The 26,053-nt window shown below is 40.5% G+C and overlaps 1 protein-coding gene across 1 annotated transcript; it reads left to right on the forward strand.

Moving 5' to 3' along the window:
• The first annotated feature begins 2,213 nt into the window (after nt 1-2,213).
• ADGRF4 (adhesion G protein-coupled receptor F4) lies at nt 2,214-25,917 on the forward strand. Its single transcript, XM_032299637.1, has 10 exons — nt 2,214-2,632; nt 11,026-11,134; nt 11,990-12,044; nt 14,449-14,600; nt 16,046-16,297; nt 17,465-18,832; nt 20,849-20,890; nt 21,337-21,396; nt 22,444-22,500; nt 25,279-25,917. The coding sequence occupies exons 2-9, from the start codon at nt 11,042-11,044 to the stop codon at nt 22,495-22,497; spliced, it is 2,076 nt and encodes a 691-aa protein (XP_032155528.1). The 5' UTR covers nt 2,214-2,632; nt 11,026-11,041; the 3' UTR covers nt 22,498-22,500; nt 25,279-25,917.
• The last annotated feature ends 136 nt before the right edge of the window (nt 25,918-26,053 follow it).

The following is a 26,053-nucleotide window of genomic DNA, read 5'->3' on the forward strand; positions in this document are numbered from 1 at the left end:
TTTCTTTCTGTCTTCTTTCTTTCTTCTCTCTCTCTCTCTTTCTTTCTTTACAAATTATCTTCCTATAAGTAATTATCTTCCTATAAGTTTGAGAAGACAAAAGGCATCAGTCTGAGGTTTAAAAAAATGCATCAACGTGGAGAAAGGTCATTTTTCAAATTGCATTGCTCATCTTGGAACAACAAAAGCATCTTTCACAAATAAAGTCAGAGAGTGGTTTTATTTTACCATTTACCAATATGTTTGTATGGTTTCTTCAAGAGATGGGGTGAGAGAGACATAGTTCTGTTTTTTCTCAATGCAGAGACTTAGGTACAAAGAAATGTCACTTACTCAGAGTCTATACATTGAAGTGAAAGGGGAATTTCATGAAGCAAAAATAGTTATAGGATGATAAATCTGGACAAATTATATTAAAGACTAACTCCAATTGCCTTATTTCACAGATTACAGCTCTGAGTGCTAGGGAGAGAGGGAGGGATTGGCCTAACATTTGCTTTGTGCTTGAGCAATCACATCTAGCATGGAAGTACTCACTACTCAGGTGTACTCACTCCCTGTGATAGGATGGTGGGAAAGATACCCCACCTTTGCCTTATCATTAATGAAGAAAACTCAGGGATGCTGAGAGAAAAACTCTGGAATTATTTGCGAATTCCTGGAAGAAGCTGTGCCCCCTGTCTTATAGTCCAAAGCCCACTCTACACCATCTTGAAAAATGTCAAGGAACTGCATGGATTAGGTTGACTCTGGGTGACCCTTTGTGGAAACACATTCAGTTTCCTGCTGACACCTCACCAAAAAAGTGACTTGGTCAGGTGACCCTAGGAGAAATTGGTACTGATAGTGTTCAAGACAGATTTGTAGGTATCAGACTTAATATGTAATGAGTCTTGGGAAAGCCATTTAAATTCGTTAGACTTTAATTGGATAAATGTAGGTAAAGTACCTAGAATAGTACTTGGCAAATAATAATTGCTCATTGAAATTCAAATGTTGAGTTTTTTTTTAAATTAGAGTCCTATGAATACATGAACTCACCCACCCACACACAAACACAAGCAAACATACAGCCATGACCCTGTGCATAAGTTTGACTGTAGATACCCTCATGGGAACTAGTTCACTGACTTCTGAATAAAAGAGTTAAGCAATTGATTTGTTCTGTTCAGCATTAGGGGTATCAGCCAGCAAAATCTGTTGAACTTATCATTGAAAAATCCTTTCATTCAAGGTTACTGTGGTCACAATACACAGTTTCCTGGCCAGGAAAGAGGAGTACATGTCACAGGGCTCAGCTCAGCGCATGTGTTTCTGAGCTCTCCGTCACTTTCTGCCTTCTTCGAGAAGTCTTCCCTGATTGGTCCAACCAGAAGTGCTGATTCTCTCCACCTGATTTCCTGTAATTTTATAATCTGTGCCCTTCACTTTATTTTTGTATTTACTGTTATATTGTTTATTTCCTTTTGGTCTTTTTGTGTGCATATGTATATGTTTTGGGGGATGACGTTATTCACTTTTGTTACTGTGTTACTCACTTTTGTATGCCCATAGTGCAGAGCATGGTGCCTTGTACATAGAATAAGTTCAGTAAATATGTGCAATAAAAAGTCCTTTGATTACACAATGGCTTGATATTGGCTTTTCCACTTCCCAAATGACCCAGTTCTTAACTACCAACCTAAATGGAACTGACCCATTTCCATGAACAGCACTTCCTTGACCTTCATTGCTGTAAAACCCATAACAAAACTGCCTCTTACTTACCTCTCCTTATTGCCCACATTTAGAACATAGAAATAGCTAAACAGGGATTTGCTTTAGATCTTTGGGGAAGGAAAGCCTGTGAGTAGACAAAAGTAGAGTTGGGATTTGTAGGACTGTTTGGTGGTAAGCAGAATAATGCAAACTGCTCCCCCATCCAAAGTCAAATTGTGTGCGTTCCCCACAAGTGGACACAGTGCCTTCTCTGTCTTAATTACCAACAGCCATGTAGTGGCTCAGTAAGAATTCTGTGTCCCAGTCATTAAAAAAATAAAACAGAAATTTCTGGTGCTAAGTTAGGAATTAGGACACAATTTATGGATCAGTTTGTCAGCCAGTTTTCTCCAAGTTCAACATCAGAACATGCAAACCCCCCCCCCCAAAAAAAAAAAACCTTATAAAATCATCATCAGTAGTGGCATAATCTTACATTGTATCACCCTCATTCCAATTACCCCAGTACAGCAGATGGAAGCAGAGTCTCATGTGATCATCTGAGATAAGGATGAAGAACTGAAAGACAAACAAGTGACTCACTTTAATGGATTTGCTTCAGACAGGAGAAACCTGTAATTTCTCTTAGGCGTGCTTCATGGACCCATAGTGGAGTGAATCACAGACTTGCACAAGCCTTGAAACTGTGGGCAGCTTTACAGTTCTCAGACTGGCTTCTCACGACAAGTGGTCAGTTCTCACTGGGGCCTCTTGGACTTCCATTTCAAAAATGGAGAAGACAGATCACAGCCACTGACTGGGGACTGTGGGAGGTGCCACGTGATGGTGGGGCACCATGCTGCGGAGCTGAGCGCTGACCTTCCTGCTGGGTGATTCTCCACCTCTGGGCTGCTAGATCTATTTCCTGGATGCCGTGAGTACATGTCCCACACCAACACCACTTTCCTGTTGAAGAAATGCTTGTTTTTGCACATACTCCAGAATGGGAGAAATGTGTGACTTATGATGGTATTTTCTGGAATGCTTGATTCTTCAGGAAACTTCCCTAACATGATTTAGAAATTGGCTAGCTCAGGTTGGAGTATTTGCTAAGCCTCTTTTACATTTGTTTTTCTTTAAGAGTCATTCGTCAGGCTTTAATGGCTCATTCCTAGGAGTGAAAATGCAAAGTATCCTGTCAGGCAAATAAACTCACTGTCCCCTTGCTTGATAAATTTCAATACCTGTCTTTTAGACTGAATGTAAAGCTGGTTGTTTCTTACAAGCGTTATTAATTTCTTCTTTTAGTGAGCCTGACAAAACTGTCATTATATCAATTCAAAAAAAACATTTCTCCAGTTACTGCCAACACATTTTTGCAAAGGCATCTTCCCTTGTTTCAAGTGGCCAATTGTATGTCACTTGAAGGTCTATATTCCTTACATTCTGAAGACAGTTGTGAGAGCTCGAAAGTGTTGCATCATTAGGTACTGTTTCTTTGTTTGTTTGTTTTCAGTGTCAGCACTCCATGAGCTTTCTTCATAAAGCAGAGGCAATTGCTGGGCCTATCAATTTCCTTAAAATTATATAAGTATCAAGATAGTTGGTGAGATATCTGGATGTCTTTCAACTCTCAAATTATGTCATTCTTGAAATCTATCAGAATCAGAATCTAGATTCCAATTTTTAGAAAAGATACTGGGCTACAAACAGATGGGCTGGAAGCCATCTAAAACTGCCAAGGATGGGACATTTCCGATTTAATAGTTCTCTTCTTTCTTTCCCCCAAGGCTCCATGTGAAGCATTTCATCCATGGCAAGGGAAAACTGCGAAGGGTGACTAAATAGATTCTACTATTGAGGCCAGGTGATACTGGGTCTTTAAAACATAAACAACTCGTTTACTCATCTGATGTTATAATCAGAGTTCTAATTACTCTACTGCAGCAGAGGAAACAGATGGTTATAGAATTAGGGGAACACACACACACACACCCAAAAATGTGGGTCACTTAACTCTTAAGTTCCTTACCCTCCAGTTAACCTCTTTGAATTGGTTGCTCCCATCAGACAATGGTCTGGCCTAGGAGTATGAGGCTAGTTGCCACCTTGAAGGCTGGCAAACAAGTGAGAATAGGTGCTTCCTTTCACCTTGTGGTATAGTTCCTTTTGGGAAAGTATTTCCCTGATTTACAAATATTCTTGGCCTCTCACCTTAGCGTGTTTTGACTGAACAAGTTTGAGAGATCACACCTTCCGGCGCATTCCTTCTTGACTGACTACACTTACAGTTCCCGGCTGACCTTTTTTATTTTCTTTGGGAGTCCCAATGACAGGCCACAATTAGCGTGTTCAGTCAGGTAGAGACTACTCAGTCTGTGTGAGTCATCCCCTACAATTCCATCTATTGTGTTTCAGAAAGAAGCTCCAGTACCCGGACAGACTCACTGTAGTTTTAAGTTCCAACTCACTCAGAAATTCAGCTCCAGGTACAAGGAAAATGGGACAAATAGGAGATGGTGTTCAAGAACAGCTGAGGTCATCTGGGTCTGTCCAGAGAAACAGGGTTTTATTAGTTCTGACTTATGGAGACAGTGTGGAAAGAGACACATGCTTTAACACGACACCCTCTTGTGCCATGGCGGACATCCCTAAGCTAACGTGGTATTATTTTCTGCTCCATTCTTTTTCACATAAGACTCCAGGTAGTACAATAAAAGGGAGGTCTACAGTAGGAGTGGCATCCAGGAGCTTTTCTACTTAAGTCATCGGGTTCCAAAATTATCTAGAATTGCAAATGTGCTCACCTGCCCCTCTGAGATGAAAAAGTTGCCCAATAATTTTAAAGCATAAACTTCAGATGCTGATATCACTCTGCAGGGATCATTTCCCAATTCATTCGCTTGTCCAACAAATGTTAACCGGGTGTCTATTCTGTATCTTATCCTTTGCTGGATAAGAAATATCCAGCTGAGAACAGAGAAATATCAGGTGTTTACATCCTGACTAATGACAGCCTGACTTTTTTTGCTTATTTCACTAGGTGTGGCCTAATTTCTCTCAGGCTCTGAAGCGAAAAGCACAAATTGTGCTCTGTTGACCCATTGTGATTAGAATTTAGGCAGTGGTGTCAAAGGTGCAGATTGCTGTAAACTTGATGGAGAGGTAGATCCTTAGACACATCCCCTCTGGGACAATCAGGTCTAGCGGCGTTTTCCTGTAAGCCTCTGAGGCCAGCAACTGTTATTTTCTTTATGACCAGCAAATGTTCTCTTTTTCTTTGTAATGACCATGTTAAAGCAGGGAGCCTGGCCTCCATTCAGCAGGCTTGAATTGCTTTTCAGTACTGTGTGAAAAACAAAGGTGAATGGCAGTGAGTAATTTACACTTTTATAATAATGCACAGAAAGACGTGGGTTATGGAAATGGAGGAGAAGGAACCTGGGACAAGATTTTTGCAGGTCCTGAGAAGCTGCCATTCGAGGTGGCTTAGTTGCTTTTATCTCTGAAATAAGTCATCTTGCAGACACCTTGGGAAGGAGATGTGGAGCTGCCCTTACTGGGTGACTAGTATAGAAATTGGAGGGAATTTATAAATGAGTGATAACTCTTTATTTACCTCCTTGCCACAGATAGCCTCAGGCAAGTGTGCTTTTGCTTATTGTTTTCTCTTCCACTTTTTAAATCTTCGTTTCTGAATCTGTTCTCTTTCTTGTGGTCACCCAAGGTTTGCTGTGAATGACTTAAAGAGCTCCTACGAATACACTAGCACTGAGACGGGCATAGGTTAGATGCCCAGCAAATACATGTGATGGCTAAGTCTGGATAGATTAATGTGTTTCCCTCCAAGAAAGCATATTGTGATGGAATAGCAGCTTGAAACTCCCCAAAGCATTTCTGATTATCTACTTGTTTTTATTTTTTTAATATTTTTTGAGACAGAGTTTCCCTCTTGTTGCCTAGGCTGGAGTGCAATGGTGCAATATCAGCTCATGGCAACCTCCATCTCCCAGGTTCAAGTGATTCTCCTGCCTCAGCCTCCCACATAGCTGGGATTATAGGCGTGTGCCACCGTGCCTGGCTAATTTTTTGTATTTAGTAGAGATGGGGGTTTCACCATGTTAGTCAGGCTGGTCTCGAACTCCTGACCTCAGGTGATTCACCTGCCTTGGCCTCCCAAAGTGTTGGGATTACAGGCGTAAGTCACCGTGACTGGCCTAGCATTTCTGATTATCAAGTGAATTGGTAAAACCTCAATGAAACGGTCTTCTTACTAAAAAAAACCTCAGAACCTTTGATATGTGTTTGTGCCTGTGTGTGTGTGTGTGTGTGTGTGTGTGTGTGTGTCTGTGTGTGTGTTGGGGAGAGTTGTGGCAGTGGTGGTACACATTGTTTCCCAAACTGATTCGATCATGGAACCCCTTTGTCTTTTATGAGACCAGTGTTCTACAGAAACCCGTTTGAGGACACAAAGCCTTGGTAAAATACAGTAGACACCAAAGCCTCCATTGTTTGCCTGCTAAAAGTAGAGCAGGCTGACTTCCCGAATTCAAAGAAAATTAGGTCAGTCTATACAAATGCCCTCAAGGTTAAACTTTTCTTCTGTTTCATTTTCTTCAATCTTTTTGTGCCTGCTACAAATGGTTGCAAACAAATGGTGGATAATTTGCATCAACCTCAAACACAAATATGCCTTCTTCCAGCGTTATTCTGTCATGATTACTGTCTGCTGTTTTTATTTCTCCTTACTGGGTACTAGGATCTTGATTTAAATGGTGATGTCTTTTCCCAACAAAGTGTGTTTCTGCCACCATACACAGAGGGTTTATAAAGGTGGGGAATGTAAGAGAACACACAATTTTGTTGATAAACTGAACACGATGTAGAGCCAGAAGTGAATAAATGGAATAAAGGTAACTTAAGCAGAATATGCTTGGAACAAGTCTGGATTCTCCACGTACGATATGATCTAGCATTGGCTCCCCACTCTTTACTAGAAGCTGGTATGCCCTCAACCTGGGTGAGTTAGCTTCCGTCAGGCTCCCTTATGAAAGCTGTTTCTCTATGTACTGACCATGGTTTGCTTATATCTATCTGGACAATTCTCACTCTTCTTGTTACATTTAATATTTAGGTTTTGCATGTTTGCTCCTCTTTCCCTCATTCTTTCAGGAGACAACCCACTACATGTAGACATGTGCTAGGTGCAGGAGAGATGCTGTATTTGTATTTACTGAAAATTTTCAGTTTGGAATGTTGAAAAACTCTAATTCACTTTAAGTATTAAGTCTTTGTCAGTGATACATCTAAGGATATGCGTTTCCTCCATCCTTAGATCCTATAAAAGACCAACCACAGATGAATTAGGAGGATAAATTATGCTGCCAAAGCCTTTTAAAAATTTTTAAATTTTCCGTTCTCAGAGCCCTTAAGCTCTTCTCTGCAGAGCACTCTGGCTTTTGGCCTCAGCCACATTTGAATTCTGACAGGAGGGATCCCATTCAACTTTTTCTGATGAGAAGAAAAGCAACCAAATTAGGGCCAACCTGAAAATATTCATCAAATCCATCCCTGCCAATCAAACTGGGCTAAAATAAAAATGCTATGATTCCTCTTAGGTAATGTCACTGAATATTCTCCCCCAACATTTGTAATAACTAAGGGAAATTTACTATATAAATTACCATCCCAAATGGTATATAGTTACATGTGGCAGACTATAATAACATGAATGGTCAAGTAGCAAATTAGTTAATCAAAACCCTCCAGCCAGTTGTCCTCATTTCAAATTTGTGTATTCTATGATTATGTTTATTATTTCATATTACATATATATTTTCTGCTTTTGTACATATATGAAATGTATCATTAATCAATATTGTTGCACAAAGAATGACTTACAAAAAATGCCATAGTTGTTGGATCCTTTACTTCCTGGACACATTCAGGAGCTGTGTGGAGTTGGAGGTCTTAGCATTAGTCGGAGAGATGTTTTAGACTTCATGAATGACATCACATTATAATGCCAAATGTCTGACTTTCTTTCAACAAGGTTAGCTTTAAGCAAAACTCCTACATTGAAGGTAATGAACAGTAAACATGACCCATCTCCTGAAGCCTCAGACAGCAGGTGCTATTCTTTTTTTTTTTTTTTTTTTTTTTGAGACAGAGTTTCACTCTTGTAGCCCAGGCTGGAGTGCAATGGCATGATCTTGACTCACTGCAACCTTTACCTTCTGGGTTCAAGAAATTCTCCCTCAGCCTCCCGAGTAGCTGGGATTACAGGTGCCCTCCACCATGCCCGGCTAATTTTTATAGTTTTAATAGAGATGGGGTTTCACCGTGTTGACCAGGCTGGTCTAGAACGCCTGACCTCAGGTGATCCACCTGCCTCGGCCTCCCGAAGAGCTGGGATTACAGATGTGAGCTACTGAGGCTGGCAGCACATATTCTTTATAAATCCCTCCCTTCATCTTGCCTTCACCCATTTTTGGTGCACATTTCAGACACTAATCTGAAATCTGGAGAGGAATTGGGTTTGGCTTCAGCAAGGGTCCTATTATTTGGCTCTGAAAATAGGTTTCTTTTCTCCTTGACACATGTACTTCAGCATAATTGTGAACACTAGCAAAGAGAAAGGTTTAAAGTGAACACTAATGAGAGAAGTGAACAATCTTCATCTTGATAATCAAAATGAATCTTATAGTCTGTATCTGTTTTTCAAACAGCAGGTTACAATCCATTAGAGGCTTGCAAATTAAACTTAGTGGGTGGCAACTAGTATTTGAGAGAATGTCAAATAGAATAGAGAAGAATATAAGATAAAAATATTGGACATATCACAGTTCTTGCTTGTAGGTAGCAAAGATAAGTATTTTTGCATAAAAAATTGTAAATATAAAAATTATGGGTTTTTTTGGTTTTGTGTATAGACACTGATATACATACATAGATACACACCTATGTATGTCTATACATAATGAGTCATAATATGAGATCTGCTTTTTATTGTGTCATTTTCAAAAATTTTTGAACACCTAAGTCATATATGTGAAACATATGGATACTTTTGAAACAATTTATACTGGTTCTTCTGGTACTTTCTTTAGTGATGATCAGTTAAGCATCTCTCCTAGACAATATTCATATTGCAAATTGCTTAGTGTACCCATTCATCAATTTATGGCCTACATGGGGACTTCTTTCCACCCACACTGTAAAATCATGAATTCTGCATTCACAGTCCCAACCCCTGTCAAATCCATTAGCACACTTTGCCTGTAATGCTGCCATGCTCTCTTTCCCTTGCTCAGACTTGCTCTACAAGATGATGTTGTAAATAAAAATACGTTCCCCTCCATTCATTGGTTAGAAACTTTAAAATCAAAGATAATTTGGAAGTGTTTCTATAAGTGCCTGTGGCTTATCATCTCAGCTGAAAGCTCACTGGACGCATGAAAGTCCATCTTATGCTTGACTACCTAGAAAAGGTCTGATGTCAGATTAGTGAGTTCTGTCTGCTCCCTGGTCATCAGTTGCCTTATGGACCTAGTTGGAGCAGGGCCTAGTTCATCTCTACTATATTATAAGAAAATTTATGTTTGCTAAGGGTAGTCTTTGCCTGGCTGTGTTCACTGAATGCAAATGTGTACATGATCCCTCCTCTCACTGTTAGTTTGACTTGTCTATGTTACCCACCAAATATCCTTTATGGGAAAAATAGCATATTTTATTTCTGTATGCTCAGCGTCTGGTACAATTTCTAGCAAATGAGTGACGTTTGATAAATGTTGGTTGATAGAATGAATGATCGTCTACATTTTATGAAACGGATGAAAAAATAGTCTCAATAAGGGTCAAATAGTTCATCGTAGAGATAAGATTATAGTACAGCTCTTGCTGATTCTAAAATCAATGATCGTTTTATTTTGCTGCATCTGGACTTCCAAGAAAATCATTTTAAGGAACTTTATTACCAATAAAGGGTCTGAATTGCCACTATCCTATATGAAAGTGTCATAGTAATGATCATGATGATGTTGATAAATCTCAAGTGTTGTAAGGATATTTTCTTGGAGATTTGGCTTTGAAAGGTAGAACTCTCAGGAAAAAGGCAAGAACAAAGGTATGGCAAAAGAACAGAGAGTTATCTTCCCATGTATCTAGTTCCTCTGTATAGTAGTTTATCCATTACTAAGAGGGAGTCTCAGAGCTTGCTCCGGTAGCAGATGATTGGGTTTATTAATTTCACTTTAAGTTACTTGTCTCCATATGCCTAGACAAACAGTACACTATAGGTTAGTGGTTCTCAACTGGGGAGGATTTTTCTTTCAAGGGCAGATTTGACAACAACTGAGTGGGGAGTGAGTGCCACTGGCATCTATTGGGTAGAGGCCAAGGATGCTGCTAAACTTCCTGCAATTCACAAGACGGCCCCCAGCAGCAAAGAATTATCCAACCAGAAATGTCCACAGCACCATCACAGAGAAATCCTGTTACCAAGATTAAGAATGGCTGTCCAGCTGGACCATCTGTGTTGAACTCATGGCTCTACCACTTTTTATCTGAGTAATGTTGGGCTCGTAGTTGCTCAACAATTTGTGCTTTACTTTCCCTATTGATAAAATGAAGATAGTAATAGTATCTTACATCATAGGATTAAATGAATTTATGCAAAGACTGTGCTTAGAGCAGTTATTGGCAAATAGGTATTCTTGATAAATATGACTTTTTTTTTTTTTTTTTGAGACAGAGTCTTGCTCTATTGCCCAGGTTGGAGTACAGTGGTGCAATCTTGGATCACTGCAATCTCTCCCTTCCAAGTTCAAGCTATTCTCCTGCCTCAGACTCCCTAATAGCTGGGATTACAGGTGCCTACCACCATACCCGGCTAATATTTGTATTTTTAGTAGAGATGGGGTTTCACCATATTGGCCAGGCTGGTCTTGAACTCCTGACCTCGTGATCCACCTGCCTCAGCCTCCCAAAGTGCTGGGATTACAGGCATGAGCCACCACACCTGGCCGATAAATATAACTATTAAATAAATTTGTTAATTAAATAAAAAGGAACGATGCTTTGGTGAAACTACATCTTCCTGGTTCTTCCATCATTCTATCTTATTCTGCTGAAAAGTTAACAGTTGAGAGAAATTATTTTCTTTTGTACATTTTAGCTGGCTTGAAAATAGATATTGGTGTGCTTTTCTAGGGCAGGCTGCTTTGGTGTCAGGTGGGCTCACTAAGGGGGTGGTTAGCCTGCTAAGTATTGTGTTAGTTGTGTGAAGTTATCACCTTCAGGCGGGTATGCCTTCTTTCTCTATTGCAGGTGAAGATCCTCATGTATGAAAATGAAGTCCCAGGCAACCATGATTTGCTGCTTAATGTTCTTTCTGTCCACAGAATGTTCCCACTATAGATCCAAGATTCACATAAAAGTAAGTTTGATCTATTCCTATGTGATCCCAAGAGAAATCTCTCAGTCGTCCTTGATGGCAAGACTTCTGATAAATAACATGTAATCTTACATACGTTTTCAAATGGTTACAACTTTACTCTTGCTGATAGTAACTTTCTAAAAAAAAGGAACAAAGAAAAGTTGAGAGCTGGCAGGGACTTGCGTGGAGAGGGCCAGTACAGTAGAATAGTCACTTTGCAAGCCTCAGAGAATGTGGATAGACTGATGCTGAGAGAAGAAAGTACTCGCCTGGCAGCTGAGCAATGAAGAGTCAGAGCTTAACTTTGCTTCCCACTGGTTGGACAAGTTGTTTCACTTACTTGAGTCCCAATTTCCTTATCTATAAGATGAAGTTTTTAAAAGATATTAAGTATAGTTCTTTATAGATATTATAGATTTGTGATTCTATTAGTGCGCCCTAGTGATTATTCCTAGTATCTGCTCATTAAGGACCTACGGTATCTGTGGACCACATTAACTTCATTTCATCCTTATGGTTAATACAGGCAGAGAACAGATTAGTGGTATAATTCTCATAACTATATTTTCCCTGGATGCTTAAACTTTTCAGAAGATGTAGCATTTCTATTGACTTTACCTAGAGAGGCCAGGTGACCACCTGGTTCTATCCCTCGACGGAGAGCAGTGCATTCTCCCTGTACTCTCATCCATGTTTCCTTCAGCAAGTTCCCACAATACCAGCACATGGATGTGCTGCAGTTTTCTTTCTAGTACTGAACACATTTTCTTCTCATATTCATAAGGAGCCTCTAAGCTGAGATGAGGGAGCAGAGTCCCACAGTAAAGAGGACCTTTGGGAATTTGTATTTTTCAGGCTGGAGATAAACTTCAAAGCCCTGAAGGGAAACCCAAGTCTGGAAGAATCCAAGGTATGTGGCTATAGAACAGTCTTCATCCATTTGAAGACAGGGAAGAATAAAGGAAGGGCATTGATGTTGCAAGCTTGTCCCCAGGCCACAGGCTTTCCAACTGAATAGCAATCTCCAGTAAGTTCTTTATGTTTACCAGTAATAATAGATTTTGTTACATTTATACCATTACCAGTGGCATGGTCAATGAAGTGAGTTAGCAAATATTCACATGTGCTCTAGAATAGTAGACAAGTGTACACTTTCAAATCCCCAAGAGAAATCAGTTCAAAGGAATAAGTTAACCGGAGGCAGAAAAGGAAAGAGGACAAGATTATTCCTTCCTTCATTCAAAGATATTTTCAGGGTGCTTAAATGTATGCAACACTCTGATGCTGAGAAGTCAGTGCTTTAATGAAAGCAATGTAAGATGAACATCATGGTGATGAGCCTGGCCACTCTCAAGAAGTGAGAAGTAAACTAAGAGGATAATCACAAGTAGTACTTCAGTGAAATCATGTGGTTCTCACTCACACAGTAGGGAATAACTAGATTCCACAAAATCATGGCCAGATGTAAATACATCCTTATATAGACGTGGAAGTGACAAAGGAAAGCAGAGAGAAAGGTAGCTAACATTTACTGGACATTTAAGACAACATGGATCTAAGTGTTTTACAAGATGCTGTCTTATTCCATATTTGTAGAATTATGACATCATGTCCAAACTATATGGAAGAAGAAACTGAGAACCACTCTGGTTAATGAACTTGCAAAATTTGATGTACGATAGAAGTCAAGGAAAGATGCAAACCTTGTTTCTTTTCCCAGTGAATAGAGTCATCACAGAGCCGTCCAAATCAGAAAAGTTGACTCTTAGGCAACTGGTCACCTCATTTTATTGATCTGAACACCCTAATAGCTCTCAGCATTATTTACTTTCCATTCCCCAGTTGCTATCTTAAGGCAGTTCTCCTGAGAATATTTCAATAACCTCATTCTTTCTATCCAAAGTGAATTCACTCTGACCCATGGGTCATACTCGGCCTGCCACTAGTTTTGGTAAATAAAGTTTTACTGGAACACAGCCATGTCCATTCATTTACATAATGTCTTTGGCTGCTGTCACACTACAAAGGCAGGGTTGAGTAGTTGTGACAAAGACTCATATGGCTTGCAAAGCTGAAAATATTTACTTGCTGGCGAGAGTTGTCATATTTAGCGACTAAAAATATAGAATGCCTGATTAAGTTTGAATTTCAGATGAACAATGAATAATATTGTGTGGGTTATACAGACACTAGAAACGTATTTGTTGTTTATCTGAGCATGTACAGTGAATCATTATTTGCAGATTCTATATATGCAAATTTGCCTACTTGCTGAAATTTATTTGTAATCCCTAAATCAGTACTCGCAATACTTTTGTGGTCATTCACAGACATGCAGAGAGCAGCAAAAAATTGAGTTGTACAATGCGTATGTTCTCAGCAGGGGCCGGACAAGGTGATGTTTTAACTTCTTCTTCTAGCTCTCCTACTGTAAACAACTGTTTTTTTTAGTCTGCATAGCACCACCGTTTTTTGCATTTTTGTGCTTTTTGTTGGTGATCTTGCTGTTTAAAACAGCCCCCAAATGTAGTGCTGAAGTGCTGCCTAGTATTCCTAAGCCAGAGAAGGCTGGAATGTGCTTTATGGAGAAAATGCATATGTTAGATAGGCTTCATTCGGTTATAAGTTCTAGTGTTATTGGCCATGAGTTCAATGTTAATGAATCAACAATATATATCAAATAAGGTGTCTTTATATAGAAACACACAAAAAAACAAGGTCATATATTGATTAGTTGATGAAAATGTAAGCAGAAGCTTACATTTCGGACCCTAACCTTATATTACCCTAGGAGCAATTGTTCAGAAAACTTAGTGTTCATGGTGACTTTATAGAACAAAACTCCTGTGGATAATTGACATTTAACTGGGCTTTCCATATTTTATCTGGCAACTCCGTTTATGTGTTCCTTTACATAAAAGTTTACGGACTCCTGCTCTATGCTATCATCAATTATCTTTCAAAAACAATTCCAATCATGTTTTCTGGTAACTCCCACATTAGCACAGCATCCAGGACCCTGCATGAGTTAACCCCTGCTTTCTTTCCCACCCTTATCTCTTCCCACGCCTCCTTCAGGTTGTCTGGACTTAGCCTTTCTGAATGATGTGAAATTCCCCTTTCCACGTTCTGGCCACTCTGCTTGGACACCAGCTGCAAAATCTACCTGGCAGCTCTTACTCATTGCTGTGGACCTAGTTCAATGTCACTTCCTCCAGGAAGCAATCCAAAAATCCCCACAATGAATTTGATGCAAGTGTCAGAGTGTGGAAGTCCTAACTGGGCTCCTCTCTCTCTCTTTTTTTTCTTTTTAGATAAATGCCATGGACCTTGCATCTCTTCCTCCAACTGCAGCCAGCCCTGTGCTAAGGACTTTCACGGAGAAATAGGATTTACATGTAATCAAAAAGAGTGGCAAAAATCAACTGAAACATGTACAAGCCTTTCTGTGGAAAAGCTCTTTCAGGTGATGCATTCACAAATTATTGGTGACAGAAGCCAATCCCCCAGGAGACAGTAGAGGCATATTTAATGTGATTTGTTCAGCATATCGAAAGTCTCAGATCTGCACTTAGAAAAAATCTAGAGTGGGTTAAATTTGTTTCTTGTCCTTTTTCTTTATGCAAACTCTCAGGTATTCACCCTCCTCTCCACATGCTTTCTATTTCTCCTGCTAAGAAACTTTTCTAAAAAAAAAGTACGAAACTCATACTATGGTGTATGTGTTTGTTTAGAAGTTACATTTTAGCTCTAAAAGTGGGTTTGTATGCTTCTTGTGATAATCAGTTAATCAACTAAATGTATCTAGGATCAAATTTATTTTGATACCTCTTTTTTTTTTGAGATGGGGTCTTGCTCTATTGCCAGGGTCGAGTGCAGTGGCATGATTGGTTCACTGTAACCTCTGTCTCCCGGATTCAAGCGATTCTCCTGCTCAGCCTCCCGAGTAGCTGGGACTAGAGGCGCGTACCACCACTCCCAGCTAATTTTTCTATTTTTAGTAGAGATAGGGTTTCACCATGTTGGCCAGGATAGTCTTGATCTCTTGACCTATGATCCGCCCGCCTCAGCCTCCTAAAGTGCTGGGGTTACAGACGTGAGCCACTGTGCCCGGCCTTGATATCTCTTTTTAATACTTTCAATCTCTTGACCAAAAAAAGGAGAGATGTGTGCTCGATCTAGAGGGAACAGAAATTAAATGCATACAACATATCCAGTTAAAGTCTCTTTTATATCCTTCCATGTAGCAACCATTTCCTTCTACCTCCCCTGTAATCCCATGGAAGCACATGGATCTCTGCATCTCCTAAAATTTTAACAGTGGTTTTACAAAGGGATTGCAGCTGGCTTCTCTGTCACTTAGCATAGGTAATCACATAGAATTCCTTGCAACTATGGTCACACTCAAAAGTGAATGAAAGAAAATAAATTATTGTTTTGCTTTATTCAAAGTCACATTCTGAATGATTCTAGGTAAAAGAATCAGAAAATGAGCAAATCACCTCTTCTAACGAGTAAACTCTAAGGAAATTGTAATTCCTTAGCATTCTGTGTTTGACCTGCCAACCTCCAGAATCCACTCCCCAATGAAATTCCATGTGGCTTTTCTTTCCCCTCTCTGTAGAAAATTATCTTGTTAGAATACTTGAATTAAAATCACTGTCCTGAAAGCAAATTCCAATAGAAAAGGTCAATATCCTGGTCCCTGGTAATTTGGATGAAATCCCCTGCCTCTTTCTGACCCCGCTGTATCCTCTCCATCCCCCTCTGCATCAAAACCACTTTTTAGGAAAGACTCTTTGCTTCTCCATCTGTCTTCCCCATGTGGATTGTTTGTGCTTTAGCTTCTTTAGTCTGATACGTGGTAGGCACTTACTCATTTTTTAATGAAACTACATTTATTTTAAACAGGACTCAAGTGTGGAATCTCGCCTTTCAGTGGCAGCACCGTCTATACCTCTGCACATTCTAGACTTTCGAGCTCCTGAGACCATTGAGAGCGTAGCTCAAGGAATCCGCAAGAACTGCCCCCTTGATTATGCCTGCATCATTGATGTTGTGAAATCATCAGAAACAACATCTGGAAATATTGCATTTATAGTGGAGTTATTAAAAAATATTTCTACAGATTTGTCTGATAATGTCACTCAAGAGAAAATGAAGGTATTCTTTGTTAATCATTAAAAATGGATGTTTTTCTTAAAATTTGCATTTGAATAGTTTCAAATATACTTTCCAGGGTAAAAATGACGACAGCAACCATCACAACAACAGCAGGCATTTCACTTCTGTTTCGGGTATTGATTCATTCTAGTTTATGGAAGTTTTCAAGAAGTTAAAACGTGTAATACCTACCTTTGTATACACTTCATATTTTCAAGAGAAACATCAGAACGTAGTGAAGGTTGTGAGCAAGATGGAGTCTACACTAGTGTTTCTAAAATTATGTTCTGTAGATCAGGGGTTCCCAACACTCGGGCAGTGGATTGATACCAGGCTGTGGCCTCTTAGGATCTTGGCTGCGCAGGAGGAGGTGAGTGCAGGGTGAGTGAACATTACTGCCTGAGCTCTGCCTCCTGTTGGATCAGCTGCAGCATTAGATTCTCACCTAAGTGCAGACCCTATTGTGAGCTGTGTATGAGGAGGATGTAGGTTGTGCTCCTTAGGAGAATCGAATGCCTGATGATCTAAGGTGGAACAGTTTCATGCCCACCTCCGCCACTCTGGGTCCATGGAAAAATTGTCTTTCACGAAACTAGTCCCTAGTGCCAAAAAGGTTGGGTACCACTGCTGTAGAACATAACCATTCTGAGAAACGTTAATGGAGATTCCATTTTTAAAAGGGAGATCTGTAGCACATCAGTTGTAGGAAGTTCTGAGTGAAACAAAGTTAAGTGAGTTTCCATATGGCAGGACTTTTCAGAGCCTTTAATGTCCTAATGAACTTTGGAATTATTTGTAAGGCAGGGGGAGATAGGGACCTGGCATGCAGTCTTTCTCAAGCTTAGATTATCATTGAACCTACCTCCAGTCACTTCCACTAAACAGTCATTAAAATCTCGTGGGAAACTTGGGTTCTACACACTGCAGTTTGGAAATGCTGCCCTGGCTGCAACAATAAACCTTAGCTATAATTTTTTTTTCTGAATTATTTTACTTTTGTTCCCTCTGTGTGGCCTTACTAATGTGGATTCTAATACATGGGGAATTTGAAGAGAAACATGGCAAATAAAAATAGGTAATGATCTGTAGAAATTTCAGGTTTTAGAAATCAACTTTGTGCAACAGTGTATAAATCCTGAGTATAATGTTCACCTTTCTCCATTGCAGAGCTATAGTCAAGTGGCCAACCACATCCTCGACACAGCAGCTGTTTCAAATTGGGCTTTCATTCCCAACAAAAATGCCAGCTCGGATTTGTTGCAGTCAGTGAATTTGTTTGCCAGGCAACTCCACATCCACAACAAATCTGAGAACATTGTGAATGAACTCTTCATTCAGACAAAAGGGTTTCACCTCAACCATAATACCTCAGAGAAAAGCTTCGATTTCTCCATGACCACAGAAGGTATCTCAGGAGTGGTACAGATTCCCTGGCAAGAGCTAAGGAAGCTGTGGCCAAATGCATCCCAAGCCATTAGCATAGCTTTCCCAACCTTGGGGTCTATCCTGAGAGAAGCCCACTCGCAAAATGTGAGTCTCTCCAGACGGGTCAATGGTCTGGTCCTATCAGTGGTTTTGCCAGAAAGCTTGCAAGAAATCATACTCACCTTTGAAAAGATCAATAAAACCCGCCATGCTAGAGCCCAGTGTGTTGGCTGGCACTCCAAGAAGAGGAGATGGGATGAGAAAGCGTGCAAAATGACACAGGATGTCAGAAACGAAGTGAAATGCCGCTGTAACTACACCAGTGCAGTGATGTCTTTTTCCATTCTAATGTCCCCCACATCGAAGACGGACAAAGTTCTGGACTACATCACCTGCATCGGGCTCAGCATCTCAATCCTAAGCTTGGTTCTTTGCCTGATCATTGAAGCCACGGTGTGGTCCCAGGTAGTTGTGACGGACATATCATACATGCGTCACGTGTGCATCGTGAATATAGCCATGTCGCTTCTGACTGCCAATGTGTGTTTTATCATAGGCTCTAACTTTAACAACGAGGTCCAGGATTATAACGTGTGTGTTGCGGTGACGTTTTTCAGCCACTTTTTCTACCTCTCTCTGTTTTTCTGGATGCTCTTCAAAGCACTGCTCATCATTTATGGAATATTGGTCATTTTCCGTAGGATGATGAAGTCCCGAATGATGGTCATTGGCTTTGCCATTGGCTATGGGTGCCCATTGATCATTGCTGTCACCACAGTCGCTATCACAGAGCCAAAGAAAGGCTACGTGAGACCCGAGGCCTGTTGGCTTAACTGGGTCAGTACCAAAGCCCTTTTGGCATTTGCCATCCCGGCGTTGGTCATTGTGGCTGTGAATCTCATCGTGGTTTTGGTTGTTGCTGTCAACACTCAGAGGCCCTCTATTGGCAGTTCCAAGTCTCAGGATGTGGCCATAATTATGAGGATCACCAAAAATGTTGCCATTCTCACCCCACTGCTGGGACTGACCTGGGGCTTTGGAATAGCCACTCTTATAGAAGACACTCCCTTGACGTTCCATATCATTTTTGCCTCACTCAATGCTTTCCAGGTAAGTTCCAAGAGGGAGGCTTTTCTGTGCTACTCTAGATAGACCACAAAAAAAAAAAAAAAAGAAAAAATGACTATGATTTGAAATTATAGAACACACAATGTTCTTTCTACTTCCTCTTAAATCTGAGGGATATTTGGCTATGGCATCTCTGACTGTATTGTTTATCAAGTTGAATTTAGCTGACCAGGCAGGTTGGGTGGAAATCTCCTTCCTTCTTTCCTCACTGATTCATCTGTATCCCTACTAAAGTTTCAATGTTAGAAGGAGCTAGCCTTCGCTTATAGGACTATGTGAGGCGACATATTAATGCCTCAAAACAAGCACATTTTAAATCCTTTCTCCAGTGGTTTGGGAATTTAGTGAAATAACAGCCATTTTCTATATTATGAAGAGACAAGGCTTGCCATTCACTTTGGCTGTTATCCAGTCAGGAGTTCTCATACCTCCTCCCTGCTAGTCCCTGTGAAATAAAAATAACTCTTATTTATAGAAACAGATCTTGCCATATGTTATCCAATCTCGGGAATGCCACTTCTCTCTGGGCCTCAGCTTTCTCATCTGTAAAATGAAGACATGAATCTAGAATGATCTCTATTGTCTTTTTCCACACCAACATAATAGGTTTGGCAAGACTGTTCCTCTAAAATTGTTTTACTGCCTCTTGGCTACTGAGCTTATACTCTTGGGAAACTATCATTGACCAGACTGCTTTTCATACCTATAAGTAACAGAAAATTTGGTGAGCCCATTTTCTTGATTATGCTTTTAATCAGAAGGTAGAAAACAATGGCCTGCAGGCTGTTTTTGTAAGTAGGGTTAAATAGGCTTTTACTGCGAGCCAGCCATGCTCATTTATTTACAATTTTCCTTTGCTTCTGAGCTACAACAGCAAGGTTGAATAGTCGCAGCAAAGACTATGTGGCCCGGAAAGCCTAAAATATTTACTATTTGGTTCTTTGCAGAAAAATATTCCCAACTACTATTTTAAATAATGTAACTAATTAAACAACCAATTATTCCTATTAACATGTCATTACTATTGTGTTTAAAAGCATGATACAAAATAGAAAGCAGACTTTAAAGAAAATGCCAAGTAATCAATTATATATCTTACTCATAATTTTTTAATAACTATGGAGCACATTTTTTCTACTCTTTCTGTTGCATTGCTTAAAGCCAAATCTGTCACTTGAGGGATTTCTTTTTTTTTTTTAATCAAATACTTTGGGGCTTTTGATAAATTTCCCAACTCTTGAAGTTACTCTAGTGAGTAATGATCTTGTCCTTCCTTAATTAAACCCCAGGACATTTTACTCTGTATTTCTTTTTCAGTTCATTTGTGTTTCTCTCTTCTTGATAGAAAGAAAAATACCCCAATGCTTTTAGTTGTAAACATTTCTCTTTTCTCAGCAGGCTCTCCCTGTGACTTAACATCTACTAAATTTTAATCTGATGGGTGTTTTTTCACTATGAATTATCCTTAGATTGAGAGTGAAAAGACCCTAGCCTTATAAATGTCTGTAGCATTCTCTTTTGTGCAAAATTTTTTTCCCCACCAGCTTAGAGGCCTTGGCTGTCTATTTACTGACTTTCAACTCCAACTCAAAGTAGACTAGAATATAAATTTTGTTTTCTTAAGACACCCTCCATGATTGTTATTTTGGATTACAAGTTTCTGTCACATGTGACTGTCATCATAAGTAGGAACAGCTACCTCAATATTTGGGAAGAAAGTAAAATATCTGCATAAGGCTGAAAACTATCCTACATCTACAGCCATTCAATAACTATCAGTAACCGTCCTGCATTCCTGTGCAGGTGATGATCCTCTTCCAAGGGTGGGGGAGACTCAGAGGAACACCGATCAGTGCATTTTTATCTGCATTAGTGGAAACTGAAGTTTCTAATGTCTAATAACTGCCCTAGGAGGAATCTAGAAGAGTGGTATGAAAATAACAGCTGAGATGTTGTTTGAAAAACCATCCCTCATGAGTCTGTTGAATTTTGCCACAGGGTTTTTTCATCCTGCTGTTTGGAACCATTATGGATCACAAGGTAACTTGAATTTGCTTCCTCCTTATAAATGATTTTCAGGTGGCTGGGGGAAGCAGGAGGATGAAGCAGTTTTGATTGGAGAGCATAGTCCAGGGGAGTTGAGTTTGTGAGGATGGTTCAGGAATCAGCTGTGAAAAAGGGGAAAAAAACCCAATATTTTGTCATTTCTCGCTCTGTATCAAGTCAACAGGAGGCTGTGTGTGAGTATTGCTGGCGAAAAGAATAGAAATCATAATCACAATTTTCGTCTTAATACCAAATCTAATTATAACTACACCCAAGCTTTTATCCAAGTCTTGTTACTTGCCAATCACTATGCTAAGTCCTCTGATATTGCTTCTGCCAGGGTTACTGGTCTTAAAGTTTCAGGACAGGCGTCAGCCCTGGTAATTTTGTTGTTTCTTCTGACATCTGTGAAGTGCTTCTCACTGTCATTGCTTCTTTAGATAAGAGATGCTTTGAGAATGAGGATGTCTTCGCTGCAAGGGAAATCAAGGGCAGCTGAGGTAAGCCTCCCCCTTTTAGTTTCAGCACTGGTGGGTCTGTGTCCTCATCCGTTATGCAGAGACAAATACCGTATGTAGCTCAGTACTCAGGATTTGTGAGCAAAGAGGATCGATAGGGTATACTTCACTCATTCATTTCTTCATTAGATACATTTGAAGTATTCTGCTTAAACGGAAGGTCAGCAGAATGTACACTTCAAGAGAATTTTTCATATTGGATGTATTTCAGCTTGACATTTAAACCCATCAAGATAGGACCACATGAACTCAGGGTCATAGATTTGTAAAATGTGAGAGCTGTGAAATGAGAGATGAGTTAGAAATGAGATTCTAGTCCAACCCATTCATTTTACAGGTATGGAAATCAAAGGCCAGAATACTTAGGGGATGAGCACAAGGCCACCTGGTTAATCAGTAGCAGAATCACAATGGGGACCAATTGGTATTAAAATGTCTTTCCATTCTCCTTACTTGGGAGTCTTTTGAGTACACCATACTCCCTTGGATTGAAGAATCTATGTATTTAGAGATCTTGAAGACTTTGGGCTGGCTATCAGTCTCTTAAGACACCAACTAAAATTGCTGATGCTGCTTTATTAATTAAAAGTTATTTGTTCAACCTACAGATTCACATTAGAAGCCCCTTCCTTAAAAACAAAAACTTTTTGGATACATTGAATAACTACCATTTACAGTTAGATAGTATTGAGTGTGACTTTTCATATCATAGTTTATCTATTCTAAGATAGGCATTTTCTTTATCTTTTAACTTATATTTAACTTGTATCTTATATTCAATGGCATGTCAGTTTAATTGAAAAGTTTTGTTTCTTTTTATTTTTTAGCAGAACATAAAAATAATGATGTGGCATATACTTAGATTCAGTGAAATAAGATAATTTAGTTCTATGTAGCTATGTCAATTTGGGTACTCCTTTTCATGCCTTCATTTTCACGTTTATCTCTAGAGAGACACATACATAAATATATGTACTATTTGTCAATATCATTAGTCATTATCACCACTGTTTTCTTTCCCCCACTTAGAATGCATCCCTAAGCCCAACCAATGGATCCAAATCAATGAATCGTCAAGGATGAAATGTGAGCATTCAAAATACAAACAGAAAGTTCACTTGCAAGTTGTATCAATCCACCAATGCCCCTGTGACCACACTATTGCCTGCTATGTGATGCTGGAATGAGGTGGGAGAGGAACAGGGGGACATATTTTTCAGAGACTAGAAATATCTTTATTGTCTAGCATGTAAATAAAAAATGTACATCTTTAAAACCTATGTCATCTCAGCTTTCATGACCAAACCCTAAGCATACTTTAAATTTTCTGTCCTCAATGAGAGGATGCTGTCATTACACCTGCTGTCTACAGTGCTCACATACCTGAATTCCGTCTTGTCAGTGAGTAGTAACACTCATAACAGCCCCATTGTTGAAAAAGAACACTTGATTGATTGGGATCACAGAGCAACAGGTCTGTCTTTTTTAATGAAGTGGAACCCAGAATCATTCCTAAAAGGGTGTGGATGGGAGCTCCAAATTAGCTACCTATTCATAGCCAACTCCTGAGACGTATTTCTACACAGGTGAAACCAGGGAAAAACACACATTAGGCAGCCAGGAAGCAGGAGAATAAGTCACGAAATGGCAGCCAGAAGCCTGAGAGGTGCCAGGGGAATGTGGGCAGGGATGGTCAACTTTGGGAATGGTTTTGCTTGGAGAGTCATGGCCTTTCTGCATTGCTACAGAAGAGTCTTAGACTTTCAGACAAAGTACCATTTGGCAGCGGCCACATCCTTTTCATATTTCTTTCCCTTTCTGAGTTATGGTCCATATACTGAGCAATGGGCCAAAACAAGAGGTTGAATCTCATGGAACCAAAGACACTCTGAGTTGGGAAAACCTTTAAGGGACATCCGTGTTACAGATCCTACAAATCGGATGCTGTGCTGGTATGGGACATTGACATACCATCCCAGGGAGAGGGAGAGAGAGGAGGAGGGCTCTGTTGTGTACATGGAGTGGCATGTGTGGGTGCTGGGAAAACAGGAAAACACAGGCCTGTTATCCTTAATAATTGCCCTCATATTTGGAATGTTATAGGAGAACTTTAAAAGGCGTACACTTCTACTCTGCCCGTTTCCTAGTCTGTAAGCTTCCTCTGAGGTGAAACATCACTATAACGTTTCTTAATTTGCCACTAATAGAGAGGCAGTAATTCAGATGACCTATTAAAAACACAGCTGGCCTTTCCATTAAGGTCCTAATTAGACAACCACTTGCTTTAGGTTTATCAGGCTGTCTCAGGTGGAGGAGGCCCTGCCTTTGGGGAATACCGTGTCCTGTCTAGCCTTTCAAGAAGTGCGTAGTGAGGGCCTTATCTCCAGGTGGCTGGCATCCTCGGTTGGCTGTAGTCTAAGTTGGAGAAGCATAGTAGAAGGCAAGATCAGGAGCTACACCACTTACTAGGGTTGGAGATGTTCAAAGTCGTCTGCCAGTATTAGAAGGAAGTCCAGGAAGGAGGTGAAATGCACTTACAATACTCCCTGGTGAAGTCTTCGTCACATAATTCTCTATTAACTTGCTCTATTTTTAAAGCTATGTGAGGTAGGTGAGGAACTGAGGATTGCATTCTTTTAGCATAACCCTTGCAGGTGGCTCTGTGCCTATTTAATTTTCTCAGTATTGGGGCCTATGCTTTTCACATCTGGGCATACGTGGTATCAGAAGGGCTCTGTAATCGCAGCTGGCCTCATGGTAGACCACGTTGGGTACTCAACAAAGATTACGGTACAGGGCTAAGACATTCACATTATATGATCCTCCAAAGTCCAGGGTGGAGGGTGACAGCACCAGGGGAGTTTCTCAGCAGAGAGAGGGGCCCCACACACAGGGTTCGGGGCAAAACGCCAGGCACACTCAGGGTGTTTGGTAAGCACCAGGAGTGGTGGTGGTCCAGGGCAGGGCTGAACCACGGAGGAAGGCAGTGTTCCAGACCTTCACCAAGAATACAGAATCGAAGGCTGACCTGGTCTCAGGAGATAGGCAGAATTCCGAGAAACAGATTGAGAGGTCAGAACTGGACTTGCAAGGAGAATTAAGTCTCCTCATATCCCAGTGACCGCAGGTCAAAATCGTTCTTAGAAACAGGGTTGAGACAGGTCTGTGAGGTGGTCCCAGGGTCAGGGAAAGAGGACTGCAGAGGTGGAGAAACAGGGAAGTTTGCTTTGGGTGTGGATTCTCATTGGGGATCCCCTCCTGGGAGGCAGGAGAGAGAGGGCCACGGCATTCTGCCGGTGGCCACAGCTCCACAGCGCCCTCTGCTGTTCATTTCAAGGGCTGGACTTCAGTAGGACAAGCAGGCTGTTAGATTCCAGGTGCACCAGGAAAACTTTGGGTTCCTCCAGTGTCTTCCACATAATTTGTTTATGCCTGTTTAGTATTGGTCTACCACTAAAAGGATACAGAGTTTTTCACTCCACAATAACAAATAAGACAGATTGAGCAAACACCTAGAGGGAAGCAACAGGTTTACAATGTAAATTCATAGAAGCAGAGCCATTCTAGAATCTTAAGTTAGGAGAGCAGAGGAGAGAGGGCACTGAGCACTGAGTTTAGGTTGGAAGGACCAGCCTAGGGAAGGTAAACTGCACCAAAAATTACAGCTGGGAGAATCGCCTTTTTACTGTGTGACCTTGAGGAAATTACTCAACAACTCTGTGCTTCATTTCCTTTTCTGTAAAGCAGAGTTAATGATAGTACATGTCTCCCAAGATAGTCTCAGGCTTAAATGAGCTAACACAATAAAAACCCAACGTGAGCTATTATTCTTGCTATTAATTGTGTTTCAACCACATTTCCCAGGCTGCCCCATTTCTCATGGACGTCCTGGGACCGAGAGGGGAGATCCAGGAGAAGGGGGATACAGAAAGCAGGCTGAAGTGAGGAGGAATGGTCATGCTTCCTTGGAAGACTTTCTCTTCTTTTGAGGAGTGACTACCAAGCTCTCAGTCACTGAAGAAAAATTGAGGATTTCATTTGCTGACAGGGCTTTAAGAAGGGTGATTTATGGACCCCTTGATCTACCTGTGCCTGCAAGATGCTGGCTTCTTGGTCAATCTTGGCTAGATTAAGAGTCAACCTGCAAGCCATTTTACGGTCTCCGTGGCCAGCTGGGGGCTGCGGCCCTGCTGGGCTTGGTCTGCTTTCACTCCTGAGGCCTGCTCTGTGGCTCCGTGGCTCAGTCATCAGTCCTCAGTCCTCCATCACTCTGCGTGGATTCTGGGTGCTTTGGACAATTAGGGTTAGATCCAATTTCAGGGGTAGGGTTGGGGGTGGGAGTGGGAGTATGGGGTGGCAGGAGGAACATTGAGTCTACTTTGGAGACAATTAAGTCATGGTATGTTTCCTGAATGGGGAACAGAAGAAAGTAAGAGAACTGTTTAATATGCTGATTATTTTAGTCTATTTTAGACCTTGAGTAAACTAATTTAGCTTCTAGGATCCAAGTTTCCTTATTTGTGAAACAGGAAAAAAAATTCTTGTAGGTATTATTATTTGTGTGTTTGTGTCTACCCGCAGGGGTGTGTGTGTGTGTGTGTGTGTGTGTGTGTGTGTCTTTCAAAAATGCTATAGAAGG

The sequence above is a fragment of the Sapajus apella genome, unplaced genomic scaffold, assembly GCF_009761245.1.
Source record: "Sapajus apella isolate SASKATOON/1434 unplaced genomic scaffold, GSC_monkey_1.0 scaffold41, whole genome shotgun sequence".
NCBI lineage: Eukaryota > Metazoa > Chordata > Mammalia > Primates > Cebidae > Sapajus > Sapajus apella.